This window comes from Ursus maritimus, unplaced genomic scaffold (genome assembly GCF_017311325.1).
Source record: "Ursus maritimus isolate PB19 unplaced genomic scaffold, ASM1731132v1 scaffold_23, whole genome shotgun sequence".
Taxonomy (NCBI): Eukaryota; Metazoa; Chordata; class Mammalia; order Carnivora; family Ursidae; genus Ursus; species Ursus maritimus.
The window spans coordinates 21,388,151-21,409,565 of NW_024424786.1; the positions used below are offsets into that span (position 1 = coordinate 21,388,151).

A 21,415-nucleotide genomic window follows, 5' to 3' on the forward strand; every position below is an offset into this window, starting at 1 on the left:
TTGAATCAGCCTTGAATACCTGGGATAAATCCTGCTTGGTCATGGTGTATAATTTTTTTTTATATTTGTTGGATTCAATTAGTTATTATCACTCAGAGGTAAGCACTCTCCAACATTTTGGTGTATTTCTTACAGTCTTTTATAATAGAAATATTAATAACAGCAACAGTAAACATTATTGCTTCTTTGGGTGGATACAGAGGTAGAGACCCCATGGTGCTGTATTTACACAATGGGGTAATGAAAGGAGGTAAAGAGGATATACATGATTGCTTTTTTTTTTTTTTTTTAAAGATTTTATTTATTTATTTGACAGAGATAGAGACAGCCAGCGAGAGAGGGAACACAAGCAAGGGGAGTGGGAGAGGAAGAAGCAGGCTCATAGCAGAGGAGCCTGATGTGGGGCTCGATCCCATAACGCCGGGATCACGCCCTGAGCTGAAGGCAGACGCTTAACCGCTGTGCCACCCAGGCGCCCCTACATGATTGCTTTTGTGAGTTGAGATGAAGATGAGAAAATTGGTTTAAGGAAGCAATGAAGTGCTCACTTTAGTAACCTTTTCTCTTCTCAACACCCCCATTGTAAAATCCAAGCAATTGAGGCTTCTTTTTTTTTTTTTTTTTTAAAGATTTTATTTATTTATTCGACAGGATAGAGACAGCCAGCGAGAGAGGGAACACAAGCAGGGGGAGTGGGAGAGGAAGAAGCAGGCTCATAGCAGAGGAGCCTGATGTGGGGCTCGATCCCACAACGCCGGGATCACGCCCTGAGCCGAAGGCAGACACTCAACCGCTGTGCCACCCAGGCGCCCCGCAATTGAGGCTTCTAACCAGGTTGTCTGACAGCACTCAGAATGTTAGTAATGGAATGTAGTTCATAGCTCGTGTCTGCTGTGTTTCTAGGTTGCTGGAATATTTTCCATGTCTTAGAAATGACCATTGCTTTTATTCACAAATAGTGTCTTTTCTTCTCATACATGAAAGATACTGAAAAAGGACTTTGTCCTCCTTGTTGATGAAGCTCTTGCCTCACCTGCCATCACTGGAGCCTGACAGAGATTTGGAAACTACTGTCATGGGGCAAAATGACAGAATAAATACTAGAGGCTGTACAGAAGCCTTAACTTTGAGATTCCCAACCTGAAAGTTTCCATGGACACTGTCATGCTGAGAAGGCACTGTGCTGGGGGGAGTGAAGACAGCTTGTAGCATCTGAAAAAAATTGCATTTCCTGCTTTTTTATTTTTTTATTTTTCTATTTGAGAATAGTGACCATTTAGAAGAGGAAAAGGGGAGTAAAAGTGGACTTCTTGACCTTTTGGGGAGGTATTTAGAGTCTTCACAAACTATTTCATATAGTTCACCTTTTTAAGGTCATTTCTGGAGTAGGCTCCTTTAAACTTACTTGCAGGGAATTTGGCTAGTAGAACCAAGTATTTCTGAACTCTTCAATGAGTGTAGACTCAGATGCTTTTCTTTTGTGTAGCTTACTGCTCCTGACCCTGTTCCATCTTTCTCAGTTCATGTCAACAACACTTTTCTGGAACAGATCTTTCTAAAGTTATGATGCTTTCTAGCTAGTATGCTTTTTTTTTTTTTTTTTTAAATAATCTGCCTATAATAGAAAACTAAATAAAACCTTGGTTTCCTACAAGCCAGCTAGCTAGGAGTTAATGGATTGCAACCTATGTCAAGCATATTGAATGGTGTTGTTTTTAAGTACAAGCTCTTAATTCAAGGTTTTATGTGTTTAATTATGTATGTGTAAAGTGCCAGTCTGTACGCCTCTTGGGTGCAGCCCAGCTTGGCAATATTAACTACAAGAGCACATAGAAAGTAGCATGGGATGAAACTTAACTCTTCAGATATGCATCCCAAGATTTACTTGGGGGGGGGGAACATCTCGTGGGGATAATAACAGAGCTGCCTATTGACCAAGGAAATATCTCAATTAAGAAGAAATAAGTTTGAAGAACCTGAAGCAGGCAGAGCAGGCAGAAGGGCATCAGAACAGGCAATATATTGTAGCACAAAGTATGCTGGACTGGACCAAAGGAAAGCTGATTTCTAAGCTTGGACTTTATTACTGCACATGTGTTTGTGTGTGTGTGTGTGTGTGTGTGTGTGTGTGTCTGTGTGTGTGTGTGTGTCTGTGTGTGACCTATAAAATGAGGAGGCTGGACTCAGCTCTAACGAGAACAGTCAGATCTTCACTAGTTAGTTAGGACTATTCACAAATAAGCCGCCCAGTTTTTCAAATTACAATGCTATGTTTAAGTAATTTTAGTAAAATTCTATGTTTAAGTAATAACATAGATTTTCACCCTAATGCAACAATAACAAAGATATATCAACTGGCTTGTAGCCTAGGGCTTTAAAGTTTCAACAGCTTAGGGGCCGGTTGACCAAAGGGAGGAAACTCCTATTAGGGTTTCATTTGTGTAGAGGACCCAGGTACCGCAGGGGAGATTCTGCTGGAGACCACTACTGGTGCCCTAGAAATCACTTCGAGGAGGAGGGGGAGATTTTTCTTTTAACCAGAGTAGTTCTACTTTCGGTTCTGTTATGTTTTAGGGTTCTATATTAAAATTTTGTTTAGGGTAAGTGAAGTTCTGTGGCTCTAAAAAAGCTTAACAATGCCAGTTTCATTGTTCTGTGATACACCCAGCCTTCTCTTCTCTGCGCATGAAGAATTTTCTTTTTATTAACACTATATGTAATACAGTGAGGAGTATGAGACTGTCACTCTCACCTTTGAGGTGAGGTAGGATAAAGGCTGAAGAAATTCTAAGAAACCAATGCAGAAATGATGTCAGTGGCTCTCAGGTAGCAGGGGCTGATGGAAAGGGTCTGCTGCTTTTGGAGAACTGTGCAGTTTGTAGCAGAATGGAGTTTTGATGGCAAGGAGGTGAAATGAAACTTGAAAGGGAATTTTGAAAGCCTTTTCACTCCTGTCATTGGTAGGGGTCCTTTCTCCACAGTACCCAGCCTACTGTATTGCCAGGTCCCCCAGGGAGTCTTTCCTTTGGCCTCTGAATTTGAATGGATACTATGACCCAGAAATTTGTTCTTAGCATTTTGAACTAGGTTGTGGAATACCTGTTTGTTGATTAGTAGAGAACTGGGGGGGGGGGGGAAAATGATAAAGGTTTTATAGAGTAGATTACTCTGCCTTCGGTTCTTATTTGTGGCCTGATCTGTACAAAATAAAGGTTGAGAAACCTATGTAAAACCATGGAAAATAGAGAATTTGATTGTTTTTTGTTTTAAGCCCCATGATTTAGTCACCTAGTGCAGTCAGGCCACACCTTTCCTGACTGATGTCTGCTTCTGAGCTGAACCACAAGTGTATGTGAGGGCTAGTAAAATAAGTTGTGAGTCAGTTTTTATTGTGTTCTCCATTTTTAGTCACTTGTAACTGTTAAAGAGATTTTCTCAGGCATTCAGAAAAGTTTATCTCTTGGCTAAAACTTCCTAGGTTTAATCTCTAAGAGAAGGTCTTAGGTCTTTATAAGACCTAATTTATTTCAAGGTTCGAGATCCATTCATAAAAGGTCATCATAAAGCATAACAGCCTTGAAATAAACACACTAAAAATAAAAAGGAATTACATAAATAAACACAAATCACAGTTCTCAATCTGATACAGAATTTGCAGGGACATTAATAACATTTAACACTCCCCCTCCCCTTCTCTTTCACACCAGGGAGAGTACCTGCAGAGAGTATAATGAATTCCTGAGGGCTTATGTCACTTAGTCACTTGATGTGTGAACAGAGCCGTGTCCTACAGGCCTTATTTTGTATGGACGTTCTTACGGCAGTGTTACAAAAGCTGCTGAAAGTATCAAGCCTCTTTCAGTTTTTAAGAGACTAATAAAAATGGACCCATCTTCCCCTCTTCTTTAGACTTTCTCTTCCTCAGTCTCCTTTTTAGGTTTTCCCACTTTGGCTTTCCTTCTCGGGGACTGTTCTAGTGAATAAAACACCAGACTGGGAGCAGGAAGATCGGTGTCCCCTGCATCTTCTGCAGGTGTCCTGCAGCTGTGGCTGTTCCCTTATCTGTCAAAGAAAGGGATTCACCTAGGTGACAGCTACTTTCTCCTTCAGCTCTAAAATTCTTGTTTGGCCTTTCTCCTCTGTCCACTGCTCTCTGTTTTCCCTTTACCATACCATTGTTATTCACTGTGCAGAATTGTTTGAAAATATCCCTAAAATGCACATAGTTGTGAGGAAGCATCAGTAAGTGTAGTTACTGGTAAGATACAGAATTTAGAAGTTCTTATTTTGGTAGTTTCTCACTTTGTTTCCCTTATGCCCCAGCCAAATATAGCCTGCAGGCATATTTTATTTGATCTGCCAGTGGTTGCTACAAAATATGTCAATAATATATTTTTACTCATCAGAGAATAAACAGGCTTGGCATGGTCTAATATTGGTGAAGATATAAAGAAATGCCTACTTTCCCACATTGTTGTGGGAATGTAATTAGTATATCTTTTTTGGAGGGTAGTTTGGCTGTATTAGTCCATATTTTTGGAGTATATAATAAATTGACTCAGTGACTCCAAAAGTCTCTAAAAAAACTCATATGCGAATATTAAGAGATATATCCAAGGATGTTCATTACTGTGTTGTTTGTAATAGCAAAAATTTGGAAATATCCTGTATTTCCATTAAGAGGGGAAATATTTAATGGGTATGTTTATCTTTATATATATAAATATTCATATTTGTATATATCCACATCATACACACATTAAAAATAATATAATGAATGAAGTAGATCTGTATGTACTAACGTATTTTAAATAGAAAAGCAAGACCCAGAACCAAATGTTCACTATGACCCATTTATATAAAAACAACATAATTGTCTGTATACATATATGTGTGTAACTAGATAGAAAAATGGCTGGAAGGTAAATACCAAACTGTTAGTAGTAATTACCCTCCAAACAGAAAAATGGTATCCAGATGGAGAGAGAAGAGGAATTTCATTTTTTACGATTTACACTCACCTATTGTTAAAAAGTAATCAGGTATTGCTGGTGTAAAAATGAACAAAAGGAAGAGCAAAAAGGGAAGGATGAGGAATTACTTCCTAAAGACTAAAAAAGGCAAAAGGATTACTAAGAAATTCATCAACAATATTATGGGAACATTGTTTAGACAATATTCCCAAAATTTCAGGACCACATAGGAACCATGGTTGGTTTATATTTTGGCCAGGGCTGCAAAGCACTTACAGTAGCAGCTCTATCCTTCCATTCTTTGTATGTCCAACTTATTATTTTTACTTGTCTGTGTTCTGCAGGTAACCCGGGACCAGATGAAGGTGTTTATACAGCAGGAATTTAAGAAAGTTCAGAAAGTGATTGCTGATGAGGAGCAAAAGGCCCTTCATCTAGTGGACATCCAGGAAGCAATGGCCACCGCTCATGTGACTGAGATACTGGCAGACATCCAGTCCCACATGGACAGGTTGATGACTCAGATGGCCCAAGCCAAGGAACAACTTGATACCTCTAATGAATCAGCTGAGCCAAAGGCAGAGGTAAAGGAGAATGCCTACAATTATTAGTAGCTGGAGAAATAGGAGGAAATTGACTGCTGTGTACATTAGCTCTGGAAATTCTCTTTTGTGGTCCCTAAACATGAATGAGTTGAAAGCTTAGAGTATAGGTATTTATTTATTTATTTATTTTATTATTATTATTTTTTAAGATTTTATTTATTTATTTGATGGAGAGAGAGACAGCCGACGAGAGAGGGAACACAAGCAGGGGGAGTGGGAGAGGAAGAAGCAGGCTCCCACCAGAGCAGGGAGCCCGATGTGGGGCTTGATCCCAGAACACCGGGATCACGCCCTGAGCCGAAGGCAGACGCTTAATGACTGAGCCACCCAAGCGCCCCAGGGTATGGGTATTTAGACTGGTGTGTAAACCAGTGTGGAAGTATTGGCTTTGAGGGCCTGCACCCAGCAGTTGGGCCTGGCAGAATATTCGTCTACCATAACTTAAAGGAGTATGGTCAGTAGGACAAACACTAATCACAGCTAAGGAGGGAAGCCAGAAATCAGAGCCAGAGAAGAAGGTAATTGACAGATTCCAAGTTGTGAAATGAGCCTATAAATAAAGTCATCATAGGGATGAGAACAGGGTGAATGAGAATGTCAGGAAGTGGAGCATAAAGCAGGCCAGAATGAAAGGTTTTGGACTGATACTGTGAGTAGTGAAAAGGTGCCTCAGCCTGGCTTTTAGATGGAGCCAACTGCATAAATTGGGGGCATAACTCTTAGATTAAAGGAGGCATGTGTGGCACTGGAAGGATCAAAAAGGGTGTGAATGAATGACACAAGGTAAATGTTGAATCACTAAAAATGGGAGTCTTTGTATTCATTGTTATTTCATAACAGGAAAAAAGGTCTTAAGCATTTTACCAAACAACATATTCAGGCATTTAGAATATAATTCTAAAATAAAATTTAAGATAGCCATTTAAAAAAATGTTCTAGAACTTATATTTCAGCCACTGGGGAAAGGCTTTTGTTCATAAGGTTTCATAGTGTTGTGTTGAAAATTCTGGTCAAGCTTATGCCAGAAGGATAGGCCTCTCTAGAAGAAAACCTAGGGGAGTCCTATGGACTCTCCAGGCCTGCTACCGACTCACTGAGCTTACTACTTAGCTAGCAGTCTTGCCTTGGCCCAGGAGAGCCTGGACACAGAATAACTGAGCAGATGGAAGAGCCAGGTTATCATTCAGGAGGCAGGTATTGTCCGAGCCATCCTGACAGAAAATGTCAGAGACCATTGGACAGTTATCTGCTTCACTCATCCAAGGTTCTTGATTAATTTTCATCAGTGTGTGAAAAGAATAGAATAAGTCTTGTTCTTTTCATTGTATCCTCTGCAGAATTAAAGTATGTGCCTAAATAAGTTTCTAGATAGGCAAGAGAGCACTTTATATTCATCATTTCATTTAACCCCTATATCAGCATTCATTATCTCTGTTTTACAGATGGGATATTGAGATGCAGAGAACTGCAGAGATGCTGAACCAGTGTCACTTAGTTAGTAGAAAACGGAGCCAGGATTCAGACTGAAGTCTGTCCTATCCCAATGCCTGTGTGTTTTCCCTACTGTGTGCTGTATGCCAAGTGTCTCATTTGTATATGTGGGGAAAATGAAGAGAATCAGTGCCCTAGAGAGCTTTGCATTCCTAAGACCTTTTTTTTTTTTTTTAAAGATTTTTCATTTATTTATCTTTGTGAGAAAGAGAGCACGAGAGAGCATGAATGAGGGGAGGAGCAGAGGGAGAAGCAGGGAGCCTGATGCAGGACCTGATCCCAGGACCCTGGGATCATGATCTGAGCCCAAGGCAGACACTTAACTGACTGAGCCACCCAGGTGCTCTCCTGAGACTTTTTATAGTGTGGAGGTGGTCACTTTGTGTCTTAAACAAAAAATTCAACCAGAGTTGACTTAAGGGATCCCACAGATCGAAACCCCACATTTATTCTGTGTGTTGATTGGGTTATTTTTCAAAAATAAAGATTTATTTTTGAGAGATAACCCCCTCCCTTTTATTTTCATTTCAAGTAATGATTTGAGTCCCTCCCCATTATTAACTGTCCTTTAACCACTTCAGCTGCTCAGCTGCGCTATGCTTGTTAACTCTGATGGAATTACTCCTGGGGATGCAAAAATAACAAGCCCTAAGGACCAGGCTGTGGACAAAATAAGCTATTAAAAACAAAAAGTAGCATTCAGCTGGCTAGAGCTTTTACAAAGAGCTGTTCTCGTCTAATAGCCTCTCGTTCCAGCTAATCTGGTAACTTATTGATCAGAGCAGATCTCCAGTACTTCTCTTTCACTCAGCAGAGAAATTCTTTTCTTCCTTTTGCATGTTTTAGATTATTTTTAATCACCTGCATTTCAGTTTTGGCCAAAAGGTTCTTCCCCCCAACATTTTATTATGAAAATTTTTGAACATACAGCAAAATTGAAAAGATTTTACAGATTACACCCATATACTTCCACCTAGATTCTACCATTAACATTTTAATATACTTGAATCATGATTTATACATAGCCATCTTTCCAGCCTTCCAGTCTTCAATGCATCTTATTTTTTGATGCATTTAAAATCAGACTGCGGCTTCTGATTCTGAACAAGATGGAGTAAACATATTTCACTTTATTACTTCTAATCACAGCAAAAATTCCTGGATAAAATATTTGTTTGTTTGTTTTTAAAATATTTTCTTTATTTGAGAGAGAGGAAGAGCATGAGCAGGAGGAGGGGCAGAAGGAGAGGGAGAAGCAGACTCCCAACTGACCTGGAAGCCTGACGCAGGGTTCGATCCCAGGACCCTGATCGTTACCTGAGCTGAAGTCAGATGCTTAACCAGGGTGCCACCCAGGTGCCCCTGGACAAAATATTTAAATCACTTACTAGAAGACTCTCAAAAGTGAGAAAAGATGGTCCCGATCAGGGATCTTGGGATTTGAGGAACTACATGGCAATGAGTTCCCTGGGATTTTTCTTGCTTCCTATATATCCTGGCCTGGGTTCCTTGCAAACTGGAAACCATAATGAACACAGGCGGAAAGAAAATCTCCAAGAAAAGCCTGCTGTCTGTAGCCAAAGGACTAGGAAAAGGACAGTTCAGCTATAGAGAAACCTTTTGACCAATTCTGCCTATTCTGGAGACACATACCATGAATAAAGCTGTACCCCTTCCCAGCCCAGTTGGCACTGCAGTAGTGGAGCCAGTGGGGTGGAAACCTATTTTTTTGTCCTCTCCTGCAGTAATGAGTTATTATTCCTTTCCCCTGGAGCCTTTAGGTAAAAATCTGACTACTGCCATCACCCCTGACCCTCTCAGTAGTCAGTGGTGCCTATCTCCCCTGGAGCCTATAGGTAAAGCTCTTACTTCTACCCCTGCCCTGCAGTATCAGGAAGGAAATAGTATCCCTCCCCTTTGGAGACTGTAGATGGAGCTCTAACTCCTCCCTCCCACTCCTACATTAACTAGGCAATATACCTCCCCAACTGGGTCAGTGGGTAGAACCTTATCTTCCACTCTTATCCTATAGTAATGGATTGGTACCCCTCCTCCTCCCCAGCCAGCACTGTGGAGATGATAGCATGGAGTTTTGTCATCTGAGGGGGGGCAGATCAGAAGAGCACTGCAGAATCTTTTAAACTAAATTGATATTTGAACCACAGTCCACAAACCTGATCCAGGACATATGTTCTGTTTCTTTCTTCTTCTTTTTTTTTTAATCATAATTTGTATTTTTATTTTCATTTTATTTATTTATTTTAAATTGACATATAGCCGACACACAGTGTTCCATTAATGTAATAGAACATGTGTTCTGAATTTAAATAGGCTGACTTCCTGCTAGAATAGAAGATTTAAATAGGAACCAGATTCTTAAATACTCAAAATGTTTAGAATACAGTCCCAAATCAGTCATTATACCAAGAACCAATAAATCTCAACTCTAATGAGAAAAGACAATCTAACAAGAAAAGATGCCACCACCAAGATGACACAGAGTATAGAATTACCAGACAAGGATTTTAAAGCTACTGTTTTGAAAATGACTTAGTGAGCAATAACAAACTGTGGCAACAAATGAAAAATAAAAAGTCTCAGCAAAGAAATAGAAGATATAAAGAAGGACCCAATGAAAATTTTAGAACTGAAAAATACAATAACCGACATAAAAGATTTACTGGATTGGCTCAGTGGCATATTGGAGATAAGAGAAGAAAGAATTGGTGAATTTGTAGATACAGATCCAATCTGAACAACCAAGAAAAAAAGATTGAAAACTAATTAAAACTGAGTCTTAGGGACCTGTGGGACAATAAAGAAAGATCTAACGTACATGTCACCCATGTCCAGTAGGGGAAGAAAAGGATTGCTGTGCTGAAAAAATTGAAGAAATAATGGCTCAAAACTTCTAAAATTTGGTTGAAAGAAATAAACCTAGAGATTTAAGAAGTTGAGTGAACCCAAGCAAGATAAATTCTAAGAAATCCATACCTAGACACATCAAAATCAAAGTATGAAAAGGAAGGACAAAGAAAAAAATCTTGAAAGCAAAGTAGCCAGAGAAAAATGACACAATTAGCTATGGGGACAATAATTAGAATGAATATAGTATATATAAGATATTTGCTCTATATCTATTGAAATTATTATGTGGGTTTTTTTTCCATTATTTTATTGTAATGGCTGATTATATTGGTTAATTTTACAATACTAAATCAACCTTGCATTCTTGAGATAAACTCCCACTTCATCATTATATATAATCTGGTTCAATTCATTAATTTTTTATATTTTTAAAAAAGATTTATTTATTTGAGAGAGAGCAGAGAGACAGAGCACAAGGTGGGGGACAGGGAGAGGGAGAGGAAGAAGCAGACTCCCTGATGAGCAGGGTGCCCACTCCATCCCAGGACTCTGGGATCATGACCTGAGCCGAAGGTAGGTGCTTAACCGACTGAGCCACCCAGGTGCCCCTCGATTCCTTAAGTTTTTAAAAAGATTTTTGGGTCTGTGTTCAATGAGGGATATTCATCTGTAGTTTGATATTTTTATAACATCATTGTCAGGCTTTGGTATTAGGGTTAGCTGGCTCGGAAAATAAGCTGAGAAGTATTCCCTCCTTATCTGTTTTCTGAAAGTTTATATACAATTGGTGTTGTTTCTCCTTTAAATATTTGGTAGTACTTATCAACAAAATCGTCTGCCCTGAAGTTTCTTTATGTGAAGGTTTTTGGTAACCAATTTAATTTCTTTAATATAGAGCTATTCAAATTTTGTTTGATCTTATGTTTATTTAAATTTTAATTTGTGTTGTATTTAAATTGTGTTATTTGTTTAAATTTGTGTTGTAATTTTCAAAGAATTTGTTTTCATTTAAGTTATACTTTTTAGTGTAAAGTTGTTCACACTGTTTTGTTGTGATTTTTAAACTGTCTGTAGCATCTGGAATGATAACCCATCTTTCATTTCTGATACTGAAAATTTGTGATTTTCTCCCTTTTTTCCTTGACAGTCTAATTACTATTTTATTATTTTTGTTATTCTTAAAGAACTTCTTGATTTGCTAATGTTATTCTTTGTTTTCCATTTTGCTTATATGTGCTCTTATTTCCTTTTTTCTGCTTATTTTGAGTTTACTTGTTCTTTTTTTCTAGTTTGTAGATCATTGATTTTACTACTTTTTTTATGTCTGCTTTCAAAGCCATACTTTTCTCTCTAAGCACTGCTTTAGTTGAATCCTGAACTTTGGTGATGTTTTATTTTCACTGTCATTTTCAGTTTGAAATATTATTCATTTGCTTTGTGATTTTTTTCTCTTTACTCATTGATTATTTATAAGTGTCTTGTTTAGTTTCCAAATATTAGGGATTTTCCTACATGTCATACTGTTATTCATTTCTAATTTTTTCCATTGTGATCAGAGAACATGTTTTGAATGGTTTCAAGCCATAACATTTATTGAGATTTGTTTTATGGCCCAGCATATGGTCTATCTTGGTGAATGTGTATGTGCAGCTATTTTATAGTTTGAGGTGTTAGTGTTCTATTAAATATCAATTAGGTATTCAAATAACTTATGTTTTTAGTGATTTTTGTGTCTAGTTCTATCAACTGCTGAGAGGGGTTAAATTTCTAAGGATGATTAAGGAATTATTTATCTCTCCCTTTAATTCTGTCAACTTCAGATATCTTAAAAGTCTCTTAAAGCAAATATGTACTTATGATTGTTATGTCTTCCTGATGAACTGACCCTTTTATCATTATGGAAGTCCCTCTTTTTCTCTGATAATACTATTTGTCTTCATGTCTATTGTATCTAACGTTAGTAGAGCCAATCTAGTCTTATGCTTACTGTTCTCATGGTACGTCCCCCTCAATTTGTTTTTGGTCTATCTATTGTTAAAGTGTGTGTCTCCTAGGCAACATATGGCTGGGTTCTTATAATCTTTTATCCATTCTGATAATCTCTGCCTTTTAATTGAAGTGTGTAGTCCATTAACATTTAATGTTATTATTAATATGGTTAAATTGAGGTCAGCCATTTTATGATTTGTTTTCTGTTTGTCCCTCTATTTCTACTCCTCTTGTCTTTTCCTGCCTTCTTTTAGACTTTTGAAACAGCTATTTGAATTCCATTTTAATATATTTTTTGGCCTTTTAGCTCTATTGCTTTGTTCTTATTTTGTAATGGTGTCTATGTGGATCATAATATATATATATGTAATATATAATATACATATAGATCCTTAAATTTTCTGTCTACTTAAAATTAATATAGTACCACTCCACATAAAATGTAGGTACCTTGAGTGGCACCTGGGTGGCTCAGTCAATTAAGTGTCTGCCTTCTGCTCAGGTCATGATGCTGGAGTCCTGGGGTCAAGTCCCACCTCGGGCTCCCTGCTTGGTGGGGAATCTGCTTCTCCCTCTGCCCTTTACCCTACTTGTGCCTCTCCTCTTTCTCTCTCTCTCTCAAATAAATAAATAAAATCTTTTAAAAAAATATAGATACCTCGAAACTATATAGGCCAATTAATACTCTTTTTATGCCCTTTATATTATATTTGTCAAGTAGAAAACCTGCATATGTTATAAACACTGCAAGACAGTTATAATTTTAAACAATAATATGCTTCTAAAGAAGTTAAGGAAAGTATAATCATAATTTTATATCTGTGCGTGTATATATATATAGTTTTTAAGCAAGTTTGTGATAATAGTTGCGTAACTGTAAATTTAAAATCATGGAATATACACTTAAGACAGGTAATTTTATGATATTATAAATTATACCCCAGTAAAGCTGTTAAAAACAAAAAATTGTAAATAGTCCACCTGCTCAAGTGCTATTTGCCTTTGATTTATGAAAGTCATTTTAAAACTAGTCCATTAACACAATGTGTTTGTTTTAAGAGATCTTCAGTACAGATGAATTTGATTAGGCCAAGTAGAATCACAGAGCTTCTGGTTGAAGAAGTCCAGAGATTACAAGGTTTCCTGGTGACATTTCATTTTAAAAATGTGTTTCTAATAAATCTTTGTGGGTCCTCTTACAGAATATAGCGTACAGGAGGAGTCTCAGTACCGTTCCCACAGTGAACGGTTCCACGTTCTGGCATAATGAGATGTGGTCTTTCCCGTCTTCAAATAACTAAATAAAGTTATTTCCTTCTTACTCATTATGGAATATTAAAAACTTATAGACAGAGCAGAAAGTAAACACACTAAATTGATGGTTATCATTGGGGTATTTTTTCCTTTTTTTTTCCTGTTTTGTGTATGTGTTTTGTTTTTTCCCCAACTTTATTGAGATAAAATAGACTATATGTTAAGTTTAAGGTGTACAGTGTGGTGATTTTGATATACATATATACTGCAAAATGATTACCATAGTAAGGTTAGTTAATATCTTCAGCCCCTCGTGCTATTTTTTTCTTAACACTATATTTTAAATCTTCCTCCTGTTACCATAAATTCTTCATAAACATTATGTTTGAGTCCTGAATCAATGATACAAACTTAACTTTTATGTAATTTTAAGTTATTTCCAACTTCCTTGCTGCCATTTAGTACATTACGGTGCATGCTTTTGTTTATAAATCATAAGTAATTACTGAGTCAAAGAGACTTTTTTAGGCTCTCGTACATATTTGTAAACTGTAACAGAACAGTTACATTAGTGTACATTTTTATCACCCGTTTCGACAGTCTCTCATTTTTTTGCCTGAATTTTATAAACTTCTTTGCCAAAGTCAAACACTAAAAAATGGTGTCTTTATTTTTATTTGCATGTCATGATTACTTCCATCTTTGTCCAGTTTTGAGAGAAGAGAACTGAACTATGTGAGATTATTTTAGAAAAAGTTCAAATGAGGAAATCATTAAAAATGCTACATGCATACCCTAAACATTTATTTTAAACTTGAAATATATATCTGTATATTTCTTTGATTTTTGACTCAAGGCCTTTGAGAATACAGGTTTGCCACTTGGAGGGAATGTTATGTTTCTGGCATAAACCACATCCATACTGCACTGTTTGTAAGGTCCAATTTCAGGATAACATTCCAAGCAAGCTGAATGTGGAATCCTGGACTTTTGTACTTTATTTTTTCTAATATTTTGCATGTGTCTCATCTACATCAAAGTTGACAGTTTTAAGTAACTCCTCTTTATTGAATCCTTTGGAAGCATCCAGCTTAGTTATCATGGAAGCAGTGGTTCCCTTTTGCATTCACTTTTTGTTATTTAATAAAATATGTTGTCATAATTACAAGTTCAACTGATTTAAACAGCCTTAGGAACAAAATTATTTGATTCTTGGTGAGCAGACATTTCCACTGGTGGAAGTAGAAACAAGGTGGTAAGGTACATTCTAGAATGTAGCCTACCAGCCAAGAGCATTGAGGATATTTGATGGAGGGATTTGGGAGCATTGCTTAACCTGACAAGTCATTTAAATAGAAGCTGGTGTTTAGCAAACTTTCAGTTCTAATATTCTCTGAAACCAAGATTCACTTGTAATGGGGGGGTAGAAATTAATCTTAGATCCTACTTTTATCTTGCCTTCCCTCCTTTCCATTTTTGAATAATTATTATGTGGCTTGTGCTGTGTAAGGTGTTGCGAATAAAGAGATTAACAATACACAGCTTCTCTTCTCAAGGAGTTGAAATCCAAAGAGGGAGACACTGTATGGTGTCATCATTTGGTTTTCTGCTGTAAGTACCAGCCCAAGAGTTTGAGCCATACAAATGTGGAGGACAGAATAGGATTACTCCACTCAGTCTGTCAGTGGGAAAAAATGTCCAAGTGAGGCTTGATCTTCAGGAATGGATAGGAATTAGCTTAGGCTTTCAGAATAGGAGGGAATAGCATGCACATCTTTTACAAGGAAGATAGCAATCTTCTGAGTGTCTGCTGACCTCTTCAGAATTGCCATATGTACGTGTGTGTGTTCATTCATGTATTCATTCAACAGTTGAAACTCTTACCCTGGTCTTCCCCCATGCTCTGTGGTAGTGATTATTGCTTCTGAACAGCCACCTGTCTATAAGCTGCAGAAATGGGTGTCTTGTGTCCCATCTTCTCTGTCCTTCCTCACTCTCCCTAGTGATGTTAAAGTACAATAATGAGCACCATTTGTCAAACACTTACAATGTACCAGACATTTGCTTAGTGTTTTACATATTTTCTCATTTATTTTAATCTGTACAGCCACCCTGCAAGGTAAGAATCAGGAGCTCCATGTGTCAATCAGGAAACGGAACCTTGGAAAAGTTAAGGCAAATTGCCAAAAGCTTTACTGTTGGAGTTGATGAATGTAAATTTGAAGCCATGTTTCTCTAAGTCAGAAAGTCCATCTCTTAACCACTGTGGCAAGATACACAGTCATGAGGACTCACTCTAAATCATGGGATAAAGTTTGGATACTTTTTTTCCGTAAGATTCTCCTAGACAATTATGTTTGAACATCCAAAGATAATTGAAAACTTGTGTTGAGGTTTAATTAAGTCACTGATAGTTGTGTAACTCAAATTTAAATTGTGTGAATTTTTTCTTAGGATATTATAGTTCCCATAAGACATGTCAGTCGGTCAAAATGCAAAGAAAGCTCCCACATCCCTATACCCTTCTTCTACTACTCACCCCGCTTCTCTCATTAGAGTGTGGATGATTAGTGCCCTGACCAGTATTGCAAAGCCTCAGCAGTCTGCTAAATGCCCTCCAGCTCCAACCTCCAGTGTATAATCTGACTTAAATCACCTTTCTGGCTACAACTGTCCCTTTAGGCTTGTGCCCTGGCAATCTCCCTTTACCTCAGTTTTTCTACCAACCCTCCCACCCCACACCACTGCCATCTCCGCCACAACCCTGTCCGAGACACAAACACATCCCCATTCTCTAGTATCATCAAACTCAAAATTCCTTTAACATACATTTTTTTAAATTGCTGTGCATTTGCTCTTGCTAATCCAGTGCCTTCCTACCCATCTTCTGTTGCCAACCTGGGAAAATTCTGCTTATCCCTCAAGTTCCAATATAAATGTCACCTTCTCTGTGAAGCCCTCCCTTCCTCCTTCTCCAGAATAGGCCCTGTTTATCACTTTCCTTCTGACTCTTGAACATTCTGTTTATGTCTTTGGTAGAGCCCTTAACATAATTCATTTTCTATCCCTTTCTGAGTTTCCCCTGCTCCTGAATGGGAGTTCCTAAGTTAGGTCATTATCTTTTACCCTTAGTGTTCACCTGTAGTAGCTTGTCATACTGAATTGTTACTGGTAGTGATAATTACCTTTATTAAGTGTATCCTGTGTTTTAGGCACTGTGCTTGATGTTTATACATAGTAATTCATTTAATCCTCCTATTCATCCTATGATACAGGGACAGTTATTATCCCCATTTTATGAAGTAGGAAATTAAAGTTAAATGAGGCAAAATAACGTGACCAGGGTAACACAGCAAGTGAGTGATGGAGTCAAGATTTGAACCTAGAGTGTCTGACTCCAGAGTTCATTCTTTATACCGATAGGAACGATCAAATTGATTAAGTACTCTGGGGAGTTATCAACAACTAGGAAATACATTGTCCAAAGGAGTGAGGTCCCTTGGAAAAGGCTTGAAAGTCATTTGAAAAATTTTGTGTGATCACTAGAAGAGAGTCAAAGGACTCTGCTCTGATCACTGGTAAAGTTGGGTTCAGAGCTTGCAGCACCTGGACAGATAACCCTCACACATTGTTTTTGTGGACAATGAATGAGCAAAAGTGAAAAGCCAGTGTTGGACTGATGGATGTTGTAGATCATCAAATGCCAGAGCTCCCCTTTTATAAAGGAGAAGACCAAGGTTCAGATTAATTAATTAACTTGCCCAAGGGCACATAGCTAATAAATAACAGAACTTGGACTAGAATCCCAATTTTCTGAGTCCCAGTTCAGTGGCCTTTTTACCCTATATAGTGTGCCCTATATTAGAGTTGCTATGTTCATGTTTGGAGAGAAAAATGCTAGACCAAGGCAGAAATGAGTCTTTGAAGGAAACAGCGTGATGCTTTTGGAGCTGGTCAGCTTTTGCCCAAGACCTGCCGCTATTTTGGGCTCTCGGTTTGCTCAGAACTAAATACTGCCAGCCGTACAAATAAAAAGGCAAGGCTATTATTTAGGCCTCCTAGGTCTGTGCATTCACTTACCTGCTTGCAAGGGCAAATTATCAGTTGATCTCTGCTGGGCAGTTGGAGCAAAGGATTATATTAGCCCTTGTCTTAGCCCTTGGACATCTGCTGGTTTGTCTCCGTTAAAGTAAATGCACAAGCCTTGCTTTCAGGTTGCGAGAGGAGAGGGAAAAGAAAGAAATCTAAATCTGTCTCTACCGGTGCTGATTTCTAATGCTGTTTCTTTCTGTTTCTTTCAGGGTGACGAGGAAGGACCCAGGTAAGATCACATTATTGCCGCTTGTCTGTTCTCAGAATTGAAGTAGAGTGACATTTGTGGCCTTTTAATGCCCCATGAAATATGGACAGCCAAAGAACAGCACAGAAGAGGGATCAACATCTTAAGCCAGGGCTTCGAAAATCTTATTTTGTAAGACTCCCGTCTCCCTCCCCATCTGTGCCATTTCCTGCCTGTAACCTTCAGATAAAGGTAGACTTTAAAGTATGTAATGACAGTAACTTCCGAATACCTTGTTAAGAAGAGTAGGCACTATATTTGAGTGGTAATTAGGCTATCAGGTGGACTGCCTAGATAAACTTTTGCATTGTTCTTTCTTGATTGGAATTGGATTGCTTTTTTTAATGGGCTTTAGATCCAATATTCTTTGTTTCTGACATATAACATCTTTGCGTCTGACTGGAGACACTGATACCGTGAATCCTAGGTCATAGGTATTATGTTTCCTAACTTGGTTTAGGAAAAAAAAAAAAAAGATGCTCCTTTCTGCTTCTGTATCACTACATTTGAAATTTGAAAGTGTATTTCATTATTGCCTCAGCCTTGTGGTAAACCTGGAGTTTGGTTTCCTTACCTTTGCTGTCATGCTGCTCAGTGAGAACAGGCTCTAGGAAGTGCTGCAGCTTTGCCATCCACACAGTCAAGGGTACTGGTACAAAGTAAAATAAAATGTCCAGGTGGGTCCCCTGTGTCACATAGGATCCAGGACTGTTCAGGCTAGGATGTGTCGGAGTGATCATTTAGGCCGCTGCTATTCAAGCTTTAGTTTTAGCAGAAGTGTCCCCCCTTTTTTTCTTCATACAGTTTTATGTAGAACCCCAATATACAAAGAGGTTTTCTGTGGTTAAAGTTGGGGGCCACATCCATTGGTGAACCTTCTCTCTTCAATACAATAGACCCTGAGGGGCTTCTGCAGAAACCTAGGGTTCCAAAGAACTCAATTTGAAAATCACTTATCTAGTTCAAATTTCTCATTGAAAGAAGGTACATGAACTGTTCAAGGTTACCTTACTGGAACCAAAATTCAGTCCTTCTTTGATTTTATTCATAAACCAACAAATAAAGTTTCTTTTTTCCTTCTCCGTCCCCACACCCTCTGCCCACTTCTTGGTGCCAAACATTATCCCACATCTGCATCTCCTGATGCTCTGTCCCTTGGGAACTGTGGTTCTCAGCCTAGATCTAGCTCCTTGTCTACTGTGGCTAAAGCCACAGGTATCCTGCTTTAGAACTAGAGAGCTTCAGGGAATTTCTTCAGACTCATCTTTCAGCTATTCTCAGGTTCAGGCTCGCTCTGAGTTGCAGTTCATTTCTTTCCTCCCTCTCTCCTTCCCTCCACTCCCTCCCTTTCTTTTCTTCTGACCTACTATGTGGCAGGCACTGTGCTATACACTGGGTATACAGTAATAACTAAGACATGGTTCACGTCCTTGAGGGAGAAACCAGCATATCACCGGGCCCTTACACTGTGGGACAAGTCCTATGACTAAGGGAAGTTTAAGCTGCTTTACGAAGGCTCCTAAGTCAGTCTTGGAGGATAAGGGAAGGCTTACCAGAAAAGTTCATATATAAACAGGGCTCTAAAAGATGAGAAGGCAGGCAAAGGAGGAGCAGGGGGCAGCGTTGTTCTAGGTAGAGGGAACAACTTGTGCAAAAGCTCTAGACAAGAGAAGAGTGGAGGAAAGAAAGCAGAATCCAGATCCTTTAGGGTCTTACAGGCCTTCTAAGGTGTTTGAGCTCTGTCTTGCGGGCAACGGGAAAGCGTGAAAGAATTGTGAATGGGAATTAACCTGAATAGATTTGCATTTTTTTAAAAGATTTATTTATTTATTTATTTGACAGAGAGAGAGAGCCAGCGAGAGAAGGAACACAAGCAGGGGGAGTGGGAGAGGAAGAAGTAGGCTCCTAGCGGAGGAGCCTGATGTGGGGCTCGATCCCAGAACGCCAGGATCACGCCCTGAGCTGAAGGCAGACACTTAACGACTGAGCCACCCAGGCGCCCCAGATTTGCATTTTTGAAGTCTCCCCTGCCTGCCTGAATTGGAAGTGGATTAACACTAGAGCATAGGAGACTAGTTAGACTGAAGTAGTGATGATGGGAGCCTAAATCTACATCTTTTCTAGTTATTGACCAGGTTTTCACCATTTTGCACAGACCTTTGGTTTTGACAGACTCTAAATTACCTCCTTGGCACTCCATCTCTCCTACTGTCTAGACTAGCTCTAGCTTCGTAAAATCCAGGCCAAGCAGAGCCCTAGACCTTCTTCCCCAGAAAGAGCGTTCAGACAAGACCAATATAATGAAAGCACCTTAGCAGATGTAATGTGGCTCGGACGAGCCTGATTAGGGTGAACACACTAATTTGTCTTCATGGTTACATGTCAGAGTCACGTTGAGTAGAATACAGGGACCTTAGGAAGAGATTAACTCGCTTCAAAGATACTATTTAGAGTAAGATACTGGCTTTAGAGTTTAATTGCAGATACCCTCATGTCATTTTGACAGGATAGTCGTGAAGCGTAGAGTTTCATTACCAGCAACCAAGATGTCAAGTTGTCTCCTTCGAGCTAGGCTGTCCAATCTGTTGGACTGGGACTTGACAGAACTCTCTTTTGGGACATTGAACCCTTTGATACAATGAAGATCATGTTCTGATTTGACAGAAAGAAGAAAACGAAGTCAAATTTTCTTTTTAAACTTTAAATTTATATGTGTTGGTCCCATTCCATTTGTGTTGAACTACCATTTGGCTCAGTTAATTCCAATTAACACTTCAGGGCGGATTGCCTTTGATCTGAAATTCTCTCATTTATGATACACGTTTTACCATCTCAATAAGCCAGGCAGAGTTTTGTTCCAGAGGCTTCTGTATTGCTGACAGTATTGAATGAGAGTTTGATGTGTAAGGGAGATAGCAGGGAAGTGTGGGTGTGCCTGCCAGGGATGGAAGAGAACGAATCGGGAGACTCTGCGTCCAGGTCTCTTGGATTATTACCCCTGTGTCTCCCTTGCTGGCATTCTGTCCATTTAGCCACTTGTCCACCATCTGCACAGAAGTCCAGGGAGACTGGGTTCCGGCCACTCCACAAGAACAAAGGGAAATCCCTGTGCTATGGATCCATAATTGTCTGTACTAGAGCTTGTGTCCTCCCTTCCTACCAGCCTCCCTGCCACCTTTCCTCTTTTTGGTTCTGACTCCCCAAGCCATTTGACATGGAACGTCCCAATATTGTGCTGTTGGTCATGTCTATTCCTGGCCCTGAATTTTACTGTGTAGTTGTCCTACTGATTAATAACAATAATCATAGCTATCATTTACTGAGGGTTTACTGTGTACAGTATTTTATATCTATTCTCATGTAAAGCTTGTAGTTATGATGTAGTTATTATCCTACTTGTAAAATGAGGAAATTAATGCTCAGAAAGATTAACTTGCCCTAGATCACAGAGGTAGGATTTGAAGTAGCAGAGGTAGGATTTGAATCTACTCTGGCTTCAGGGTTCATGCCCGTCACTGCTATTTGGACAGTCTGCCCTTATCTGTCCTCATCCACCAGTGCATTTCTGTCTGTGACCCTGAAGGAGAGCCAGGAGGATTCACGCATACTCCTCAGAGGATCGCTTTGCTCTTACTCCTCTAACCTGGGAGGTCTTACTTGCTTTGACATTGAATTGCTAGGGCCTCTGTTTTCTCAAGCTACCTCTCCTCTCCTTAGCGTCTGTCATTTTAAAGGGATATTTCTTCATCTTACCCTCACACAGTGCCCTTTCAGAGTCAGCAGCAAACGGAGTACTTTCAGATGCCCTGGGGAGTGGACAGCCAAGCCTTCCTTTGACCCTGCAGAATTCCCTGCCTGTTGCCCCTGTGTTTGGTGGTTTACTCTTCAAATGCATG

The 21,415-nt window shown here is 39.0% G+C and overlaps 1 protein-coding gene across 2 annotated transcripts in view; it reads left to right on the top strand.

The window, feature by feature from the left end:
• TRIM44 (tripartite motif containing 44) overlaps positions 1-21,415 on the top strand; it is a 110,227-nt gene that overhangs the window by 39,378 nt on the left and 49,434 nt on the right. For both annotated transcript variants that reach the window (XM_008686934.2, XM_040638947.1), the window contains exons 3-4: positions 5,318-5,557; positions 17,482-17,501. In XM_008686934.2, coding sequence (XP_008685156.2) covers positions 5,318-5,557; positions 17,482-17,501 — 260 coding nt within the window. The remainder of the gene's footprint in view (positions 1-5,317; positions 5,558-17,481; positions 17,502-21,415) is intronic.